The sequence below is a fragment of the Neopsephotus bourkii genome, unplaced genomic scaffold (assembly GCF_033783945.1).
Source record: "Neopsephotus bourkii isolate Nb327-2 ecotype Australia unplaced genomic scaffold, CSIRO-AGI_Nbou_v1 NB_1328, whole genome shotgun sequence".
NCBI classification, from domain to species: domain Eukaryota; kingdom Metazoa; phylum Chordata; class Aves; order Psittaciformes; family Psittacidae; genus Neopsephotus; species Neopsephotus bourkii.
Genome location: NW_026901808.1, coordinates 610188 through 630299, shown reverse-complemented (window position 1 = coordinate 630299; position 20112 = coordinate 610188). Strand labels below are relative to the sequence as shown.

The window sequence follows — 20112 nt, the reverse complement described above, 5'->3', positions numbered from 1 at the left end:
TAATGCATGTCACATCACCAGCAGCTTCTACTATTTTGCTCACATAAGAGTTTCTTGAATTTTGTACAGTGCAGTTCAAGATTATAGGACTTAATCAGTAAAGAAGTAGTGAACATAAAAGACTTAATAATTCTCAAGGGTGCCAGAGTGCTTAAAGCTGACAGAGAATAATCTGAAGAAAAATGAGGAAAAGACTAGGGGGAGAATCCTTTAAATGTATGAAGGCTTCAGACAGTGTAGAATTGCACTTATTTCTGCATCCACTGTGACTAGCTTAACTTGTAGAAAGGAGTCTGAGTTGGAGGTTGGTAACTAGGAGAGGAACTGCAGCACTGGAAGAGACTGGGAAGGCAGCAGAGTCTGTACTGTGTGGTGCTTTGGAAAATAAATCTTTCAGGTGTGGTTTAGAGGTACTAAGGGATGAACTGGATGATACTGCAGCATATTCACTTTTTCTGTTTTCAGTGTTTCTTGTAGTGATTTTCACACTGACTGTTTTTACTGCTCCACACATAGGAAGAAGGAGAGACCTTGGATGTAACGGCAGTGATTAATGCTTGCACTTTGACAGAAGCTCGATATTTGCTTGATCACTTCCTCACGATGGGCATCAATAAGGTAATTCATTAAGTGAAATAGGTATATGCCATGTACCAGGACCAGAGCTGTGCTGACATAAAAGCTGATCAATGTGCATTAGACAAAGCAAAGCTGGTCAATGCTATGGAGTCGCATGGGTTCTCGGTGTGAAAGCCCTCAAGATCCGTTGTCCCCTTCAACCTGTTGCCTGTTTTTCAACCCCTAGTAGATCCTATTTCACTGTACTAAGTACCTCATGCTGTTCCTGTAAGAGCACTAATTTTTTGTAATCAAATCAGTCTCTTCCTGTGTTTTTCAGCAAGCTCCTAAAGAATGCTCGGGGGCTCTTTTTGTTAAAGATTGGCTCAGCCACTTAAATATGAGCTTTTAAAAAACGTGGTTTAAGATGTATATTGATGCATGGCATGCTAAAGTCAGACTTTTACTTTTGAATAGAGCAATAGGGGTTCTTTCTGAAAGCCCTGGGGAGTTCTATTTTCAAAACGAGTGGCAGTTTATAACCCAGTACACAGAGGTACCTGTTGCTGCCTTTTTTTCGTGTTTGGGGCCATACTTAATATCATTGAATCAAATGAAAGATTTCAAGGGTATTGAAATCAATCACCTTGGCTTATGCAAGTTTCAGTCTTCTGCTTTTTTTTTTTTTTTCCCCCAGCCCCTGGGTCAGATGGATACCCAATACCCAGAGTTAAAACGAGGAAAGTGCCTCTGACTTACTATGTTAACAATTTCTCCTTATCATGATATAAAAGCTCTATTACGCGAAGGTGTTTCTCCTCTTTCTGATATGTAATTAGTGTGTAGAAACACTAAAGGTATGGGTTTTTTTCCCCAAAATTTACCATGCCTGCTATCTATTCTATTGTTTGTTTCCATGCAAAATGTGTTTGTTTGTATATAGGTTTAGTTCATGATAAAATCAGAACCAAATGTGTAAGTCCATACTACTACACTTCTCAAGTGCTAGCACACAAAGACTTGTAGAAACACAGAAAAATTTGAGTGATAGCACTTGAGGAATAAATGTTGCACCTTAATCTTTCCCTCCTGTTTCCTCTTTTTGGAAACCATTTTCTGTAAATTTTCTTGCCTACATTTTGTACAACTAAAATACTCCTGCCCATGCATGCTTATAGGGAGTTCCCTTAGAATGGGTTCTCTCTCAAGTTAGTCCATGAGATCTGTCATCCACAGCTTAAAGTTCACTGCGTGATACTGTAGGAAGGGTTTATGGTTCTGGGGTGGTCATGGGGACTTTTGGTGGGTTTTTCTTGTGGTGGGTTTCTTCCCTCCCCACCCCTCCCTTTTGTTCTAGAGTATGATAAGTAATAATTAAAACTACTTACATTTGAAAACAGGTGTTGATTTTTCAGATGCTCGCTACTCTTAAACAAATGCAGTGTATGAATTGTACTTGGGAGTTAGGTCCAACTTGGCCACTAAATGCATATTTGCAGGGCAGAGTCTGAGGAACACAAGGTAAATGAATGTTTAATGACTCTAACAAAAAGAAAAAGGCCTGTAGCTGACACCTGCTCTTTAGGCTGTGAGGGGAAGATTACAATGTGTAGTTTTTTAAAAAAGTAAGGAAAGAATGGTGTTAAAGCATTTGACAGCTTTTCCTGTCTTTATCCCTCCCAGGGTCTCCAAGCAGCTCAGAAAGAAGCTCAGATCAAAGTTCTTGAAGGACGCCTTAAGCAGACAGAAATTACTAGTGCTACTCAAAACCAGCTGCTCTTTCACATGCTAAAAGAAAAAGCGGAGTTAAATCCTGAACTCGATGCTTTGCTGGGTCATGCTTTGCAAGGTAATTTTATCATCCTGTATTCTGAGTCATCAGCTGCATGTCGTGACTGCCTCTCATGCATGCTGTACTGGGCATTCTAGGCTGTTTCTTTCCTGAATAGATGCTGTATTTTAACATCTTAAACTCTATTTCACAATTGATGTGCATGTATGTCATTTTTTTGTTATATCTCCTTGGCAGTAAAATGTAGGCATTAAAGAGGGTTTTTAATTATTGAGACTTTTAAAATTCAAATAATATGCTTGTTATTTTTACAAAAGACTTTGCATTTATAATTTGGTATTTTTTAACTCCTGAATATGAAATTCTAAATATGCAGTCTTGTTCAATCCTGTTCAAATGGCATCATATGTCTATTACGGCATCTATTCTACTTCTTCTGAGATGATATTAAGAAAAATTTAGAATACATTTGGGTACTTTTGTTTTATTTCTTTTTATAAATGGATATGTTTTGATTGGAATGTTGCTTTTGTTTCCTTGTTGCTGTTATTTACACAGACCTAGATAGCATACAGCTGGGTAAGTATGTTTAGCTTTCTGTGTACTGTACAGCTGCATGAGTTACTAATTCATTCATGTTCACTAACTGGTGCATCTTAGAATTCGTGAGTGTGTGAAGTTTGCATGAACTATTCTGTAAATGTGCTCATTATCATGAGATTACAGAGCATTTCTTCCTTACCGAAAGCACCCACAGCCCTCATTTTAGGTTTGTCAGATAAGTGATCACAATAAGCAGATTTGTATTTCCATATTGTGACTTGCTGCTTATGAAGCTATATAGTATGCTCAGACTACATAAAGCTATCTTATGATTACTACTGCTCTAGCTGTGACAAATCCTGCTCATCTATTTAGATCTGAAAATAAATTAATCCTTAACATGCAGGTCACTTCTAACCTGTTGCAGATAGCTCATTTTGTAGTGTAAGTATGGTACAGAATGCAGAATATATCTCACTTTTTCAGTTCGGTTTAGTTACTGATTTTTGTGTTGAGTCAGTTGTTGTTTCTTTCACATGATTCCCAAGCAAATTACACCTATTTTCCCACCTCCACAAAATCAGATGTGTTCAAAAGTTGAAAAAAAAATTTCTGATGTCAGCAACAATTCCTTTTCCATTGTCTTGTGTTACTTCTAATCACATGATGCTGTCCTCTGCTAGTTTGCATAAGCATCTGAAATATTTCAAAAGCACAAGACTGCCTAGAAGTGTGTAGATCACCATCTAGTGTAAGCTGGTGAGAACTTTGCCAGCTTCCTGATGGGTGACACCTGAAATCCATGTCAGGGTATCTTGCTGCATACAGCCAGTTTTTAGTCAGGAACCTCAGTGGTTAATGTCACAGCACATGTAAAATAGACTTTTAGTGTATGTGCATGTGTGTGCTCATCCTGTTGGGGTGAGAGCAATGTTTCTCCAGCCAGGAAGTTAGCATTGGTTTTTCTTTAGTTTTGGACAGGCTTTTACTTACTAACAGCATCTGGAGCAGTGAAAAGACACTTATTAAATACATTGAAACAATATCTCCATAAAGGTTTTGTAGCGTATAGCTCATTAAAGAAACTTTATAACACTTTGCAAGCATGAATTGAGGCTTTCAAACTATCTAAACCACTCAGGACTATGCTAATGCTTTACATGAAGGAAACTTTGCTGTGGGTGTATCTTGGCTGAATATGCTGAACTAACCTCAGTCCACACTGAAATCCAAACTGTTGATAGTCTCTGTTCTGTAGGTCACTAATGGCTATGCCTTTTGAGCTGCAGGAAGTTCAGACACGGTTATAGTGAGGTTTTAAGGCTAGTTCTGCCCTAAAGAAGGTTTGCAGGGACTCTGTTGCAAGAGCTTCTTGGTAACCTGACATGACTCCCAAAGGTGGAAGTGTGCACAGCATCAGATCCTGAGACCAGTTTCACCAGGATGCTTGACAGCTTGGTAGCAGTACCAAGACAGCCCCATCCTGAGGAGAGGGGTTGAACTTATGTGGTGCTTGTGAACTGTTCCCTTGATGTCGACTTTCAGCTCAGAAAGTTGTTAGCCATTTGAATACGCTTGGTTTGAAAAAGTTTGGGTATTCCCCACTGTAGTTATGCACCTGCATTCAAGCACAGACTTAAAGGGTTCAGGCTGCAGGAAAAGTACATTACATGGTCAGGTTTAGACCCTTAGAATGGGCTTCGATTGCACACCTGTCTTGTTCATGAATGAACTATCTGCCATTCACTATCCTATCTGATCTTGTGAAGAGTTAAAATGACCATGAATTGAGTCCTGAGTATTGTTGGATGGACTCCTTTGCAAAGAATTGTAGGAGTTGCTTTTCCTCCCTACCTGTGACATCTGGACATTCATGGATGTGACTGAAAACCATCTATATGCAGATCTTTGGATGAACTGTGCCAGTGTACTGTGTTATACTGGTACTGTCTGGTTGCCTCTGCAGGAGGATGAAGCCAGATAATCAGAAAAGCTCCCCACTGTTACACAGTATCACAGTATGTTAGAGATTGGAAGGGACTGCAAAAGATCATCTAGTCCAATCCCTCTGCCAGAGCAGGAACACCTAGATAAGGTTACACAGGAACGTGTCCAGGCGGGTTTTGAATGTCTCCGGAGAAGGAGTTCTTCAGTCAGTGATCTATCAGCAGTCATCTCTGCTGCTCCTCATAAGCAATACTGCCTTTGCTAACTGTGTTGCTCCTCTCATCTTTTCTGACTTGTGACTTCTTGAAGAATCTTGCTCTTCTGCCTCTTCTATTTCTTTTTGTTGATTCTATGGGCTGGCTTCTACCTGGGGTCTTTGTGCAGTCTTCCTGTGCTGAAGTGCAGACAAACTGAAGAAAAACATCAAGCATGTCAGGTCACATCAGTATGGGCCTACAAATAAAATCCCATCTTTTGTGGCCATCCCACACTTCCTGCTTTGTTATCTGTTAAAGCTTATTGCAAATTCTGTATGAGAAAGGGATGAAGTAACACCACTGTAGTATGAATCCTATATTTAAAAATACATTTATTAATGCTAATTTTGTGCCTTGCTAGAAGAAGCAGTACTCTAGATCCCCACTTCTGCAGGAGACATAGAATAATAACCTGTATAGAAAAGGTTTACTATGGGCTCAGATCTAGGATAGAACAAAAAAGAAAATTGAGTGCTATTCCTGTGACCCTACTTTCTTTATAATGTTGTTAAAACTGATAACTGCAGTTGAGTACCTCAGAAGTGCATTGTTGGTGCTGCTACTAAATTGCTGTATGGTTTTGACTTTTCCAGGAAACATTTTTAGATACAGCATACATTAGAAGGCAGTATTTCTCTTTTCTTCATTCCTTCTCAGAGTTCAACTGGAAACTGTATATTTTTCTTTGATTTCTGCAAAGCATGAACTTGCACTTAAAACATATATATGGGCAAACCTGTTTTAATATGGTGCCAAATGTATTGGTTCTGTGCATTACAAATGGTATATGCTTTCTCGCAAATAGTAAGTACACAAATTTAAAGCATCTCTAATAATAAAGAAGAGACGAAATGTCATTAGAAGCTTATCTATTTGTTTAAATTTCATGAGTATGTTAGAAAATAAGGGACTCAAATTTTAGGGATATGTTACCGATTCCTTAAGCTGTGGTTAAAATAATAATATGCAAATTAGAGCATTTGGTTTCCCAACAGTTTGGAACTGATTGTACGTGTGCCCTGGAGTGGTTGTCGCAGCTTAATGTTTTGCACTGTTTGCATGCAGACATGTTCATCTGATGTTTGACAGTGTTAGTGTGTGGTATGCATGCTGGTTTTGTCTCTTGTGAACAGGTTTGTGTACCCATTTTACCTCAGGAGCATTTCTACTGAACAGCTTCATTTTATAGTTAACTTCAATACAATTAATCTCTGTTTAGGAAGCAGTTCTATAGAACTAAGTGGTGGCATCATCCTGTTTTGAAACCTAAATGCTTATATACTAAGAAAATTCTTGCTTCTTGTCAGCCCAAACGATACCATTCAATATAAGTTGAGGCTGAGCCCCAGCTTGCTAGCTAGTTAAAAGTAGAATGTTTTTCATTATAACCAGGCTGATTCTGACTTAGAGCAAGAAGATTACCGAAAAAGAGGAGGGAGAGACATCCTTGCTTTTCCATTGATTTACATCCTACCTCTTCTATGTCTTGCAGTTAATTTCCTTTACTGTATCTTTTTTTTCCTTCCAGTTTTGCTTCTAGAATTTCTCTGGCTTTCTGTCATCCCCATGGCTCTGCTACAACAGATAGAGGACCACATTTGGCACAGTATGCCTAGGTGTATGATTTATTCAGCTTGTGTGAAAAACTTAGTTTAGACATCAAGAAAACTCAGTGGGGACTGGCTAGCAAATAGTCAAGCTACTTTGAAAATCTCTACCTTTTTTATGCTTTTGATGTATGTATTCATCTACATTCAACATTGCCAGAGCTGTATAGCACTTTGTATAGCACTTAAAACCTGCAAGTCCTCTTTTAGATGGATGGGCTAACATAATTCTCTTGGAAATTTTCTAGAAAATTTGGAAGATAGTACTGATGAGGATGCCCCATTGCATAGTCCTGGAACAGAAGGAAGGTGAGCAGTCTTTGTTAACAGGTAAATGGGTTTGGTTCTAGAAAAATTACTGTCTTTGTAATGCAACACCTCTCTACTACAAGATACCTCTGAAATGGTTTTGTTATACTTTGCACATCATTTTAGTAAAGAATCAAATAAAACTACACATTCTGAAAAACTGACTATTTTCTTTCTAACTATAATGCAATTTTTCTTTTAGTTCACTGTCTTCTGATCTTTTGAAGCTCTGCGGTGAAGTGAAACCCAAAAGCAAGGTAGACTGTATGGTGATGATTCATCTGCACATCTTTTAAATGATTCTATGATTCTATAATAATTGACTTTTATAGTACCTTCTGGAGAATGCTCTTGCTTTGCTCTAGAGACATTAATGAAGACATGTAAAAGGTGAACTTGACATACAGTTCATGTGATTTGTATGTAATATGCTTTTGTGTGACACTTCTCTCTGAGAAGCAATGATAAAAATACACTTTTCCAGTATTTTGCGGTCAAATTTTTAAAGTTTTGGAAAAAGATATATTGTTCCACTCACTGTGATTATTTGTTTCTCTGCTCACAGAAGCATAAACCAAGTTTGTGAAGTACGTAGGAGTTTAGCCTCCACTGTTCTAACTGTAGTTGTCTTTGGAGGACTATCTGTAGGTGGCTGTCGCATTATTGGTAGCACTTGTTGGTGTGCAGCTCTTTGGGCTGGTAAATTGAGTAATTTTGGTCTGCATAAAATAAACATGTCATTTTTATAATAGTTCTACCTAGACTACTGGACCTTTGCCTTCCCCAATGGTTGTTCTTTCCCTGAAGAGTGCGTCTTAATTTCACAGCATCTTCACACCTAGCATATATGATCCATTTGTTAAGAATGACTATGTTGCACAAAGCATGGCTCTTTTGTGCTTTAAACACAAACTTTTCTGTTTCAAAATTGTTGAAATGCTGAGCAAGACTTAATTCACGTTGTTTTAAACTACTTTTGAAGTGGTATAAATTAAGAAGCAGAGTTTGTATACAGAAGCAGCGTTGGGTTGAAAAGTCACAAAAAAGGTAGCTATTTAAATTTACACTTCGCTTTATTCCTGTTTTATATTACGCTTCATTTGGATAAACCTTTAATTCAAAATTCATTTGGATAAATAGAGTAATGTTGTACTCCTGTAGTACTGACCTGTGCTTGTAGCTGGTTGAAAGGATATCCCTGGAAACCACTTGTCAAATCAGTGTTTCACTCTGTTAAACTTGTCTTGCCTTCTATGAAATTGTTGCTGAAGAGTAGTGGTGAGCTACTTGATTTAGTTTCCAAAGGTGATTGAGGGGAATGCTAATCACCAGCTAATGATTAAGCTTAAATGTAGCACTCTTGACCCATACCATGAAATATTTAAGTTGCAACTTGGTTTTTATTTGTCTCCAGGCCCGTCGGAGGACCACAACTCAGATGGAGTTGCTATATGCAGACAGCAGCGATCAAGTCTCTGACATCAGTGCTGCAGATGCTACTTCGGCTGGCCCTCTTGCATCAGTTACAGAAACCCAAGAAAGTGGGATGGCTGCTGACACAAATGATACTTCTGCTAGGGACAGAGAGTCTATTCCCCCGCCATCTGGCTTACCTTCTAAGATAGGCAGCATGTAAGTTTGGCCATGCTGTACTAATTCTTTGCTTAAAAAAAAAAAAAAAAAGGCAAGCATGTTGCCAGTTTCTTGTAATCTATTATTTTAACTTTATAAAGGAGGTTGATATACTTGAAGCTTACTAAATAATACTCACAAAGCTTCTCCTTCTTTTCTACCATCAACGCTCTGGAAAGTATAACTTCATTGTTGTGCTTCTTACTGAAGATATGCATTCTGTTAAGTCGCTTTGGCATAGTGAAATTATTGTAGCCTTTTTTCGAAGTAGTGGGAAAACACCGCCTAGTACTTTGGATATTTTGCTTTATTAATACTATTGAGAAATACAGGTTTGAGGGAGGTACTGAGAACCTGCTTAGAACAGTAGAGAGAAGAAAAGAAAATTGAACCTAACACCTCCTCCCCAAACTCAAAACTTTATATAATGTAGTAATAGTATCTGTATATGGTCCTGACTATTAGGTACAATCTTCCTGTGGGTCATCTTGAGTAGACCACACTTAAATTGAAGAAGTCTATGAAACGGTAGAGTATACAAGTGTAAACTTGAAAGAAATGTGTTGGATAATATGACTCCTCAAAAATCCTTTCTATTTGCAGGTTGCACTTTTACCTGCAGAACAGATTTACTAATTAAAACTATTACTTGATGACAAATAGAATGAAAGTATTATTTTTGTCTTTTTTAATTTGGGGACAGCATGTTTTGCTCACATGCACTCCCTGTTTCCACTTGTTCTTGCTGTTCTTTCTGCCAATATTACTGTTGGTTATTAGCCATTCACTGCTTGAGACCTTTTTCTTGGCTTTTTAGGTGCTAGCTCCTATACTACACAAATCTTGTGTAAACTGAATGTGCTTTCCACATTCAGTGATGTGGAAAAATTGTATCCCATAGCTATCATCATGTTACAGATTCTGGAATTAGTTATCTTTTACTGTCCATCTGTCCTACTTGCATAATACTGTCCTACAGCAGTCTCCATCTAACGTATGTTTGTAATTCATATTATTTTTACTATGTATTTCTAGCATGTGCTTGAGGTGGCAGTCATGAACTGTAAAACACTGCTGGCAGCAATTATTAACCCATGCTGATGGCTTCAGTGCATTTTACACATAGAATCTGCTTGGAAAGAATGCTCCTGGGGGTGAGGATAGGTGGAGAAATCCACTTGTTTTAGCAGTTAGTGTGAGATCACTAGAGACTTTTGAAGCTTCAAGATTTAAAACGTCAAGTGTTTTGACCGGGCATCCAAGACTCAGGTAATACCAGCTTTTGCCTCGCTCCATCTTCTAGAATGTATCCATTTATGAAAGTTAGCCAGCAGTGAGGCAAACCAGGATTTTCCCGAAACTCTGTTCTGTGAGCATTAGGGAGTTACACACTCAGTAGTTTATCAGTTATATTAATCAGTTATAAATTAGTTAGCAGTAGGCCTCACACGTATTTTGGTTTGTTATTGATCATGTTTTATTAGCTAAGTCACCAAAAATTCCCACAATCAATCCGCAGTGACTTCCTTGCAGTAACTAAAATGCTTTTTCAAAACTAGAGCTCAGTATATTTCTTACAGTATTGCTTTTTGCTGTGCACTGGTCATTGTTGGAAGAAACGTTGTCTTTGGGAGCCATCTGGCCTTCCTGTAATGGGCCTGTAGTGCCATCATCTCTTGGAATAAAATACTTTCTTCTGGAGCAGATTGTGGTCTTATCTGCAATAAATGTTATCTGCCTTGTGCCACTTTCTCAAATGGTATTCAGGGATGTAGATCAGTAACAGTGTTACAGAAGCAATAACTGATCCAAAATATGCATTCTCAAAGTGCTAAATTAATTATATGCTTAGGTGCAAATCTGGGTATCACAATATGTCCAAAGTGCTCTATTCTGGAAACCCCTCAGTTTTCTCACATATGTGGTGATTCAGAAGGGCGCATAAATGCCTGTGGGCAGCGGTTAGCTGGAATTCTTTTTATGAAGCTGGTTAGTGCCGCTGTCCTTTGGTAAGCTCAACTCATCTGCAGCATCCTCTTCAGAGTAGAGTGGTCTCCTGCAGGTCTTGTGGTAGGTCTGTTCAGATGTCTTGTATCCTGGGAGATCTAAAAGTGCGCTGGAAACTTGCAATTAGGTCTTACATGTATTCTTAGGAAGTTCATTCCAGCAAGATTGCTGCATTTTTATACCTTCATTTCCACGCTATCAAAAAGAATTTCTAATACGAGGATGCTCTTTATACCTTCTTCTGAGGATGTGCCACTGTGGAATCAAAGATGGAAGACTCAACGGGCAGATGGAAAGGGAGCAAGAGGGAGCTAGGTCCATGTCTCAGTATGCAGGATGTTGGTATGAGGCAGAGGAACTTGGGTTCTAGTTTTTGATGTGGTTTATTTAATCTAGTAGCTACATGCTAGTCACATAGGCAACTATGGCAGTGGAGATTGTAACCCATTTGTCATTCTTGCTGAAAGGTCTAACTATCAGGCTGATAATAGGATTTGCCTTGTGACCCCAGGACTTTTGCATTCTTAAATGTATACTGGTCCAGCATAAAGAGAGGGAGGGAGTGTGTCATATTCCACCTCTTTTTTTCTATGCAGAATTTGTCTAGCAGTGAGGGACTCCTGTACAGACCTTAGTGATCAGGCCTTGCGAAGAGTATTGAACCAACCTTCTCTTTTTTGTATACTTTGACTGCTAGGCTTTTGTGCAAAACCAGACAGGTTATCACTTTTCCTCCTTTCCTTGTGTCTTGAAAGACCTTGGGGGAGCTCTAGAGTCTGCACTTGGGTACAGTTCTTGGCACCAGGCCCTACAGGTAGGACCTTCACCTTCAAGCTACAGTTTGTGTTCAGTGTGTGTGTGTGATAGCTTGAGACAGTCAGTGTCAGCTGCTTGAGTCAAAGAGCTGTTCCTGGTTGTGCTGTCCTTATTAAATAATGTTATTTTGCATGACAGTCTCTAGGTGGATTTTATATAGCACAGACTTCCTCTCCAGGGAAAGTGGTAGAGCTTTTATCATGTAGAGATGATGCAGCATGTTGCCACACATACAGTGTGTTTTACCCACGGCCATACTACCCTGAGAACACCCTATCTGATCTGATCTCAGAAGTTAAGCAGTGCCAGACACAGGTCTTGTCTAAGGTAAAATGACGATATAGGAGGACCGCCAAGAGATTTTCCCCGAGGCTGGACAGTCAGGAGTAGCAGGGAGTGTGGGATTATATGGGCAAGCTCCTAGGCCAGTAAAGCTCTGAGACCAGATCCTAGCAACTGTGTGAGGCAGGTAGCCTACTGACTAAACTATGCTTAATAAAGTTTTGTGACACGAAAGCACTTTCTGATCCTTACATTTACAGAAACACCTTCTAACCACATGGAAAAAAAAAATAAAAACAAGAGGAAATATCACTTTTCTGATCACCCAGCTGGTGAGAAGCAGGAGTTCAGAACAGTGGAGACCACCCAGATTCCCTTCTTATTTTTTTTGATCTGACTGTGGTGAAATGATTACATTTGGGTGTCAGCATTAGTATTGCAGTCTTGACTTTTTTGCTGTTTTTAATGGGGAATAGAAGGCTGTGAGAACACAGTGACTATGAACTGGAATTATTTCAGGGCAAGAACTAGGGAGACAAAGGAGGGGATGCAAAGTAAGGAGGAAGGGAACATAGAACAAAGAGAAGCAATGTTATAATAGGCTGTCAATGTGAAACGCTTTTTCTCAGTACCTAATTTAGAATTTGATATTGAAAAATGAACATGTTAATGAAAGACTTGGCTCATATCATAGAATCATAGAATGGTTTGGGTTGGAAGGGACCTTACAGATCAACTATTTCCAAACCCCTTCCATGTGCAGTCACACCTTCCACTAGACCAGGTTGCCCAAAGCCCAGTCCATATGTAAGAGTCATTCTGATTTCTCTGTTCTTCATGTCTCTATGTGGCCTATTGTAGATGAAAGTGATGGAATCTGAAATATTAGATCTTAGTCATACCTTCCACTTTCTCCATGGCCTTAATTTGAGATGCATATTCCACTGTTTCTTTTAGTTGGTTCTTTTTTTATTGAACTAATAGATCTCCTTTGCTCATTCAGCATCTGGATGAACTGTGAACATTAATAAACTTGGTGTATTTTTGTGTTAAAATGTGAAAACAAATTTAGAGTCCACAGATTCAAGAGAGGCAATAATAACTGAAGTACATTCTGCAGTATTTCAAATTTCAGAATGACAGCTAATGTAAGCAAAGCAAGTTTGTAGAGGGCCTTGAAGTAAGTTAATGATTGCTCTTGCTTTAGTTCTAGACAGCCATCCCTGTCAGAGAAGAAGATGCCTGAGCCTTCACCTTTAGCAAAGAGAAAAGCCTATGAAAAAACAATGGAAAAGACAAAGGCAAAAGAACAAAAACTGTAAGATTCTTCTAAACTTATTTTCTCTGACATAATTTAAGCCTTGGGTATATTTTATTGAAATATAAATCTCTATCTTTGATTTGTTTAATTTTGCACAGTTTTTTTGTTGGCAGTGAAATTGCTGCCCAACTTTTGTGTGGTTTTGGGTTTTGTGGGGTATTGGGGGGGGTCGGGGTTTTTTGTTTTGTTTTGGGGTTGGGGTGGGTTTTTTTTGTTTGATTTTTGGTTGTTTTTCCCAGAATATCTTTCTGTACAGAGCACCTCAGGAGCAGAGCCCTGTGAAAGAGTCCTTTGAAGCATTTGCAAATGACTTTTTTCCCCCTTTTAAATGGGACTCATCCATTTCTCCAAGAAACTGCAGTTTTATAAGAACTCATTCTACATATGTGTTGTGTGTTTTCTCCCTGCAGCTTTCACTGTTAGCACTTAAACTTCGAACACTGTGCCAGCTTGCACTTTGCAGCACTTTGTAGTCTTAAGTTTATTGCCTTCTCTGGGAAATGTCTGTAGTTAGCATTATAATTTTATCTGCTTAAGAGCATCTAACTTTTGGGGCATGTTGCATTTAACTTCTCTAACCATTCATAACCTGTTAAAGAAGATGTTCTTTTTTTCTTGTAGCTCAGATTCTGGAGCCCCAGAGGCTAGTCTGTCACCTCCTACTTCCCCACCAAGCCGGCCCCGTAATGAAATGAATGTTTTTAGTCGTCTTACTGTTTCTCAGGGAAACACATCAGTTCAGCAGGATAAGTAAGTCACAGAGGGAAGCCTCAGCCCCCAAACAGGGAATTGCAAAGTGCACTCAATTTATCAGTGTAGTATCTGGTAGATATTTTCCCTTCTTCTGCAAGACAGGAGGAGGCATTTCTCGTGGTTTTGTGTAGTTTTCAAAGAAAAGATTTTAAACTTTCAGGGAATCATTGTAAAAATTCAAGAAAAGCAATTTCCTGCTGAACCTTGTTTCCTGTTTTCTAAGCTACACCTGCTAGTTGTAGTTTTAAACCCCAAATAGAAAAGAATGGTAGAATTCTTAGATGTATGTGTATTTCTGTGTTTGTTTACACTCGGAAACAGGATTTAACTGACCACTTATGAAATGGTGCTTTTGAGAGTTAATTACTCCAGCATTGCTCCAAGTGCTGTCACACCAGCACCCTGGAGGATGGGACATGTAAATGGCTAGAACACAGTTATGTAGAAATTATCCAAATTATTGAACAGATTTGACTTTAGGAGGTCACATGGAGGAGCAGATGATATGCCTTGTTTAGAAGAGCAGTTCAGTTTCCTTGCATGTTAGGCATCTGTGAAGAGTGTTACTCCAAATTGAAGTGGACTTGACTGGAGAAAAATCTTTATTGCAGGTTTCAGTACTGGTACCAGTGCCATGCAGTGCTTGTGAACTGCAACTCATATGTAGAATAAACCTGTAGTTCTGAGAGTGGCAAGGCAAGTCATTGCTCTTGTCTATTTACACCACTGTTTTATAAAAAACTTCACTTTTTTCCAGTGGTCACCATATACCAAGCAGTAGCTTGCAAGGCTTTCAGTGGTTTAACTGTGCTTTTAATTTCTTTATCTCAGCTACAATACCTTTCTCACTGCTAACTCCCACCTAACCCTTTTTGTTTTCTCTGGACTGACTTGGAAGTCAAATTTAAACTGCTGAATCTGATTTGCATTGGAAAGGAAGGACATCTTGAGTCATAGTGCAAATGTTCATGTCTGGGGAGAATTTCTCCTTGTTGCATGTTTTCTGGGTTCTTATTTTTGAATGGTTTTGAAAATGAGAGGTGAAGGACTTTTGAACTAAGCATTGTTTGCAAAGTACTCTTGTTATTCCAGTGAGCTATTAATAGGTATATTTTTATTATTAACATTTTAGATATTTCTTCTGCACTTAACAGGCATGGATGTTCAGAGGTTTTTTTCCTTTTGATATTTTGAATAAACATTATGTTACAGAGGTTAAATTATGCATTCCTCTTCTTTGTTGCCTTTCCTTCTGTAAGAAAATGCTGGGAAAATAAGAAATGGCTCAGCTGATGTTGCTCAGGTTCATGGGTTCTGCCAGTGCTGCTTACTGCTGAGAGTGCTGTTTAACATTATTATTCCATCCCTCCTGTATTATCATGGGTTTAAGGTATACCCTGAGCAATGCTGCATACTCTATCTGGATTTGCATTGCTTTTCTGAATTGGCCATGCTGCTGTTTGTTCTTCTCATATGGAGGCGTTACTTTGCTGATACCTATATTCTTTCTCCTCACAATTCCACCACTGTTGATTGTAGGTCTGATGAAAGTGATTCCTCTCTGTCGGAGGTACACAGGTACTCTCTCTTTCTCTTTTCTGTTTTCTTGGCATCTCTCACTGAAGCTACTTCAGTTCTTAGAAAATTTCATTTTGCTGCATGATTTTTCCTGGTCCTTGTGCATTTTACCTCTTCTTGCTTTTGCCAGAAGTGTAAAAATTTGACATTTTGGTCAAGCATGTCTTCCCCCTCTCCTTTTTTAGGGTGGTTGTTATCGCTATGAGCATGTCAGTTTTTATTTTCAAAGAAAGTATGGTGTAAACCTTTCCTTAGACATAATCTTGCTTTATTTTCTTAAGAGGAGCAAGCATTTTCTTAGGTTTTATATGCTTCTTTTTTTTCCTCATTCAGTTCCATGCTTTAATCACTCAAAATTAAATCACAATGTAAATAAAAATGAGTAGGTTTTTCATTATGTCTTCCTGACAGAATGCACAGTGGCTTAAGAGAAATATCCCCACTCGTGTTTGAAAGCTGTTGCTTAGCATTTTGGTACTTAGTGAAAAATCAGTTTATCAAGAGAAGGACAGTTAATGGGCTAATAGTAATGTGATGGTGGCTTTGTCTGGTCATTGTAGCAGTCATAGCATTTTTTCTGCGTATATTTCAAAGCACGGCACATAGGTAGATAAAAAGCTCTGGAACATATGTTTTAGATGGCTTGTCAAGGGAACGAGTGGGTGAGGACAGCAGGAGGAATAACTCAGTCTACAGGCAGAATGATCCACTAGAGAGTACTACAGAGAAAAAAATAGGAGTTTTGTGTGATGTTCAAAAACAAAGTATAGAGACCTAAATTAATATTAAATTGTTCCTGTATTCTTGGAAACATAAAAAGGTGCAGATTGGAAGATGAATACCTTTCTGATATGAGGAAGTTAGCATCAAACAATTTAAGGCAGTATTAGTAAAAGCTATAAAAGGATTGCAGAGGAGTAATGAATTATATGAATGAAGATGTCCTGAGCAGTAAAAATGTATAAAATAATAATTTCTAAGACTGTACTAGATCAACTGTCACAGAGTTAGTATCATGAAGGGCATTTTCCTTCCTGTAGCAAGATTCTCGGCAATATTATGGGTGTTTTACACTTTCCTAAAGCATCTGATGCTTATTTTTTGTGAGATGAGGCTTAGATCTTTTTCCTCATAGTTGTGTGTGTAATCTCCTGATGAGCATTACAGTGAGTCTTAACTACAAGCTGCCCAGGTCACAGCATTGTGTTGCATGTTTTGGGCATTACCTTGAGGCTTTTCTACACTTCACAGAAAGTAATGGGGTCTGTGTATATGCAGTTGTATGTGTGTGATTTTAGACTGCTAATAATTCCTGTTTGATGATCAACTGTGGTTTATTTTTTTGGCGGCTGAGTTAGTGTTTTGTTATCACCACAGAACTAGCTGCAAATCCCCAGAATGATTCCCGCTGGGGTATCTGTGCTCCAGCCATACTTGCTTTCAGCCATTTGAGTACTAGTGGGGAGCTGTGTATGGGGTGCAGTAGTAACCTTCCTCAGGTATACAAAGGGGCAGCAGTTCTCCGGGCCTGCCTTCAGAAAGCAGTTGGTGTGATGTGCCTTCTGAGTTTGTAACTGGCAGTGTACATCATGTTTTCTTCATTTTTTAATGTGCTATTAAAACTAAGATGTCTTTATGCAATCTGCAGTCTTAAGGGTGGTCCTAGGCATCCAGGAGCTTTAAGCATCCTGGATTTTTTTAGGATTACACACTTTCCCACGTACCCAGCATTCAGCATCTTGTCTTTTCATTTGTATGTTTTTGTATGTGGTTTCCTTTAACTGATAGTTCAGAGTTGATACTTGTTGAAGCTAAATAGTAAAAATCCTTACATAGCTTATGAAATGTATTCAGCTGTTCTGCCCTCACATGTAAAAAAATTAGATTATTTTTTCCCTATATTTAAGTAAATTAATTTTATCTTTATGCTACTATACCAAACTCACATTCTCTTCTTTTCTTTAGGGGGGTAATTAACCCATTCCCTGCTTCAAAATGCATCCGATCATCCCCACTTCAGTGTATCTATACAGCTGAAGGACATACCAAGGCTGTGCTTTGTGTTGATGCAACTGATGATCTTCTCTTCACTGGATCTAAAGGTTAGGCAAGCTCCATGCATCTGTGCTGGCATCAGAGGGTGCTTTGGCAGCCTGGGGTATTTTGAAGTTCTCAGTTTGTGCTTAGTGCTGTAAACACAGTGAAAATGGTGAGGACCCATTTTGCAGCATAAACTGAAGAAAGATTTACGGCAATTACCTACAGGTTTTTAATTCCAATGTGTAGTATTTGGCTGTTTAGCTGTAGTGGAAAAAGTAACTGTCAAGAGTAACATTAATATTTGTTGAGTGATATGATGAAACCAATCACGGTGACACATGCACACATGACATGCAAATAGCCTCGGGTTAGGGTTAGAGCTTGGAATTAGCACATCTTTAACTGTGCTGCCTAAGGAGTTTGAATAGTCTTCATGGCATAGTCTCTTCGAGCAGAGCTAAGGATGTTTTCTGCTTCCCCTGTGCATCTCGTTTCCTATCTGTTGTGCGTGTCATCAGCTGTTATGAGAGGGACTGGATTTTTAGAAGTCACTAAATTCCTTACTGAACGGATTAAACAGTATATGAACTCTTCCAGCTGCTAAGAAACAGTGTTTTTGAAAAAAAACCCCAACATTTTGGTGGCTTTCCACTGTAATCACTCAGTCTGGCTTGAAGATAACATAACCAGACATTAACAGTTACTATTCATATCACTCAAAAAGTGATTTTCGTGTTCTATTCTTTTTCCCTGAGCCTTTTCATATAAGGGACTTATGACAAAAGACTTGCTATATTCTTAGTTGTGCAGCTGAAACTATAGCAGACTTATTTTCTCCCAAATAGAACCTCTGTGGTAATCTGTGATTGTTTATTTGTTTGGGGTTTTTTTTTCTGTCCTGAAGTATCAAAGTGAAGATGAGCTAGAGTGGTGGCTGGGGGAAGTTAACACCTACTGACAGGGAGACTCTCATTTTCACTAGTTCGCATAATGGATAAACTCTGAAATTTCAGGGCATCCTTTTTATCCCTATATTAACATGGAGATAACCCCATCAGATGCAGGTTTTCCACTGCTAATAATTAGGTTTTTCTCTGTGGTTATTCTGCTAGGTGGCTGTTAAAAATACCAAGGCACACTGTTATAGTGAGTTGGAAAATTTTTGGTATTGTAAGTTTGAAGCCAACGTTTCGGCATTTGGGCAAGGTATACAAATGCAAAAAAGGATGTGCATATTTAACTTCAATAAATGTTGCTTAGTTGATTTTTCTCTTCATCCTCCCAGCAATTACTCCAGTAAAAATGTAAAATATGTGGACTGATGCAGATATGGTACAAGGCAATTTTCCTGTCCTCTCCATCTGTGTCGCAAAATTCTTGAAAGCTTCCATGCATTTGGGTTTTAGTACACAAAAGGCTGCAGTATTTAAAGTCCTTTGCTAGTGAATGAAAACTGTGACTAAAGCACTTACACTGGCATTTTTAGATGCTCCTAGAGCACCAAGTAGTTCTGATCACTTCTCACCTTTGTAGTTTTGTTGTGGCAGTCAGTACCGTCATGCTGAGCCTCAAAACCCCTCCTGAATGATGGTCTTAATGAAGAATTTTTGAACTAAAATTGGGTTCTTCTCTTCATCTGTCATCATCCAAACTTCACAGCCTCTAAACTGTCTGTATCTTCACTTTCCTTGAGGTGGAATTAATTAATTTTGTTTCCCCTTTTTGTTTGTCTCTTAATAGATCGTACCTGCAAAGTCTGGAATCTGGTAACTGGACAGGAGATTATGTCCCTAGGGGGTCATCCAAATAATGTTGTTTCTATAAAATATTGCAACTACACTAGCCTGGTCTTCACAGTCTCAACTTCCTATATCAAGGTGTGGGACATCAGAGATTCTGCTAAGTGTATTCGGACATTGACGTAAGTATGCTAAACCTCAAATGCCAAGTGTTCAAATAAGTCCTAATTTTAGATAGATTTTATTAGATTTAATTTGATAGTGTAGCACAGTGTAGTTTAAATACACTCTTGGGGCTAGAAGCTTTCATTATATGTTCAGGCTTAGCCTGTATGGTGCATTGGTAATATATGAAAACACAAACCACTTTATATTTATGCCTGTAGTCTTTTATCAAATGTTCGGGCTTATAGCCTTTTTGCTCAGGTAAGTAGGTTTGTTTTTAGACAGCATGCAAAGGAGGGAGAATAAAATACAGGGGTTTTGTGTTTTTCATTTCCTCATTTCTCCCCGTACTCAGGTCTTCAGGCCAAGCAATGCCTGGTGATGTGTGTTCAGGAAGTACTAACAGAACAGTCACTATCCCAGCTGGAGAAAACCAGATCAATCAGATTGCACTAAATCCAACAGGCACATTCCTCTATGCAGCTGCTGGCAACTCAGTGAGGATGTGGGACCTGAAAAGGTACTGAATACAAGCAGAAGAGACTGTTCTTGAGGTGGTTACATGTACATACGAAACAGTGAATGAAGTGTTTCCTGGTTATGGTAATGTCTGTAACTTTGTCAAAATATGGTCAAGATATGGATCAACTAATCCATGCTGTCATGGTTACTGAGATAATAATGGAGGTGCTCACAATTTCCTTGTGTTAATGTGAATTGTTTCAGAAAGATTATTGGAAAACCACAAGATTTTGTTAAACAGGCA

The 20112-nt window shown here is 38.6% G+C and overlaps 1 protein-coding gene across 9 annotated transcripts in view; it reads left to right on the top strand.

Moving 5' to 3' along the window:
- KIF21A (kinesin family member 21A) overlaps positions 1–20112 on the top strand; it is a 91397-nt gene that overhangs the window by 62102 nt on the left and 9183 nt on the right. For 2 of the 9 annotated variants that reach the window (XM_061366221.1, XM_061366217.1), the window contains 12 exons: positions 517–618; positions 2242–2407; positions 2909–2929; positions 6953–7013; positions 7216–7270; positions 8428–8645; positions 12958–13068; positions 13693–13821; positions 15364–15402; positions 17368–17504; positions 19183–19363; positions 19702–19866. In XM_061366221.1, the coding sequence (XP_061222205.1) occupies positions 517–618; positions 2242–2407; positions 2909–2929; positions 6953–7013; positions 7216–7270; positions 8428–8645; positions 12958–13068; positions 13693–13821; positions 15364–15402; positions 17368–17504; positions 19183–19363; positions 19702–19866 (1385 nt within the window). The remainder of the gene's footprint in view (positions 1–516; positions 619–2241; positions 2408–2908; positions 2930–6952; positions 7014–7215; positions 7271–8427; positions 8646–12957; positions 13069–13692; positions 13822–15363; positions 15403–17367; positions 17505–19182; positions 19364–19701; positions 19867–20112) is intronic. The other 7 variants (XM_061366222.1, XM_061366218.1, XM_061366226.1 and 4 more) reach the window with 5 other exon arrangements.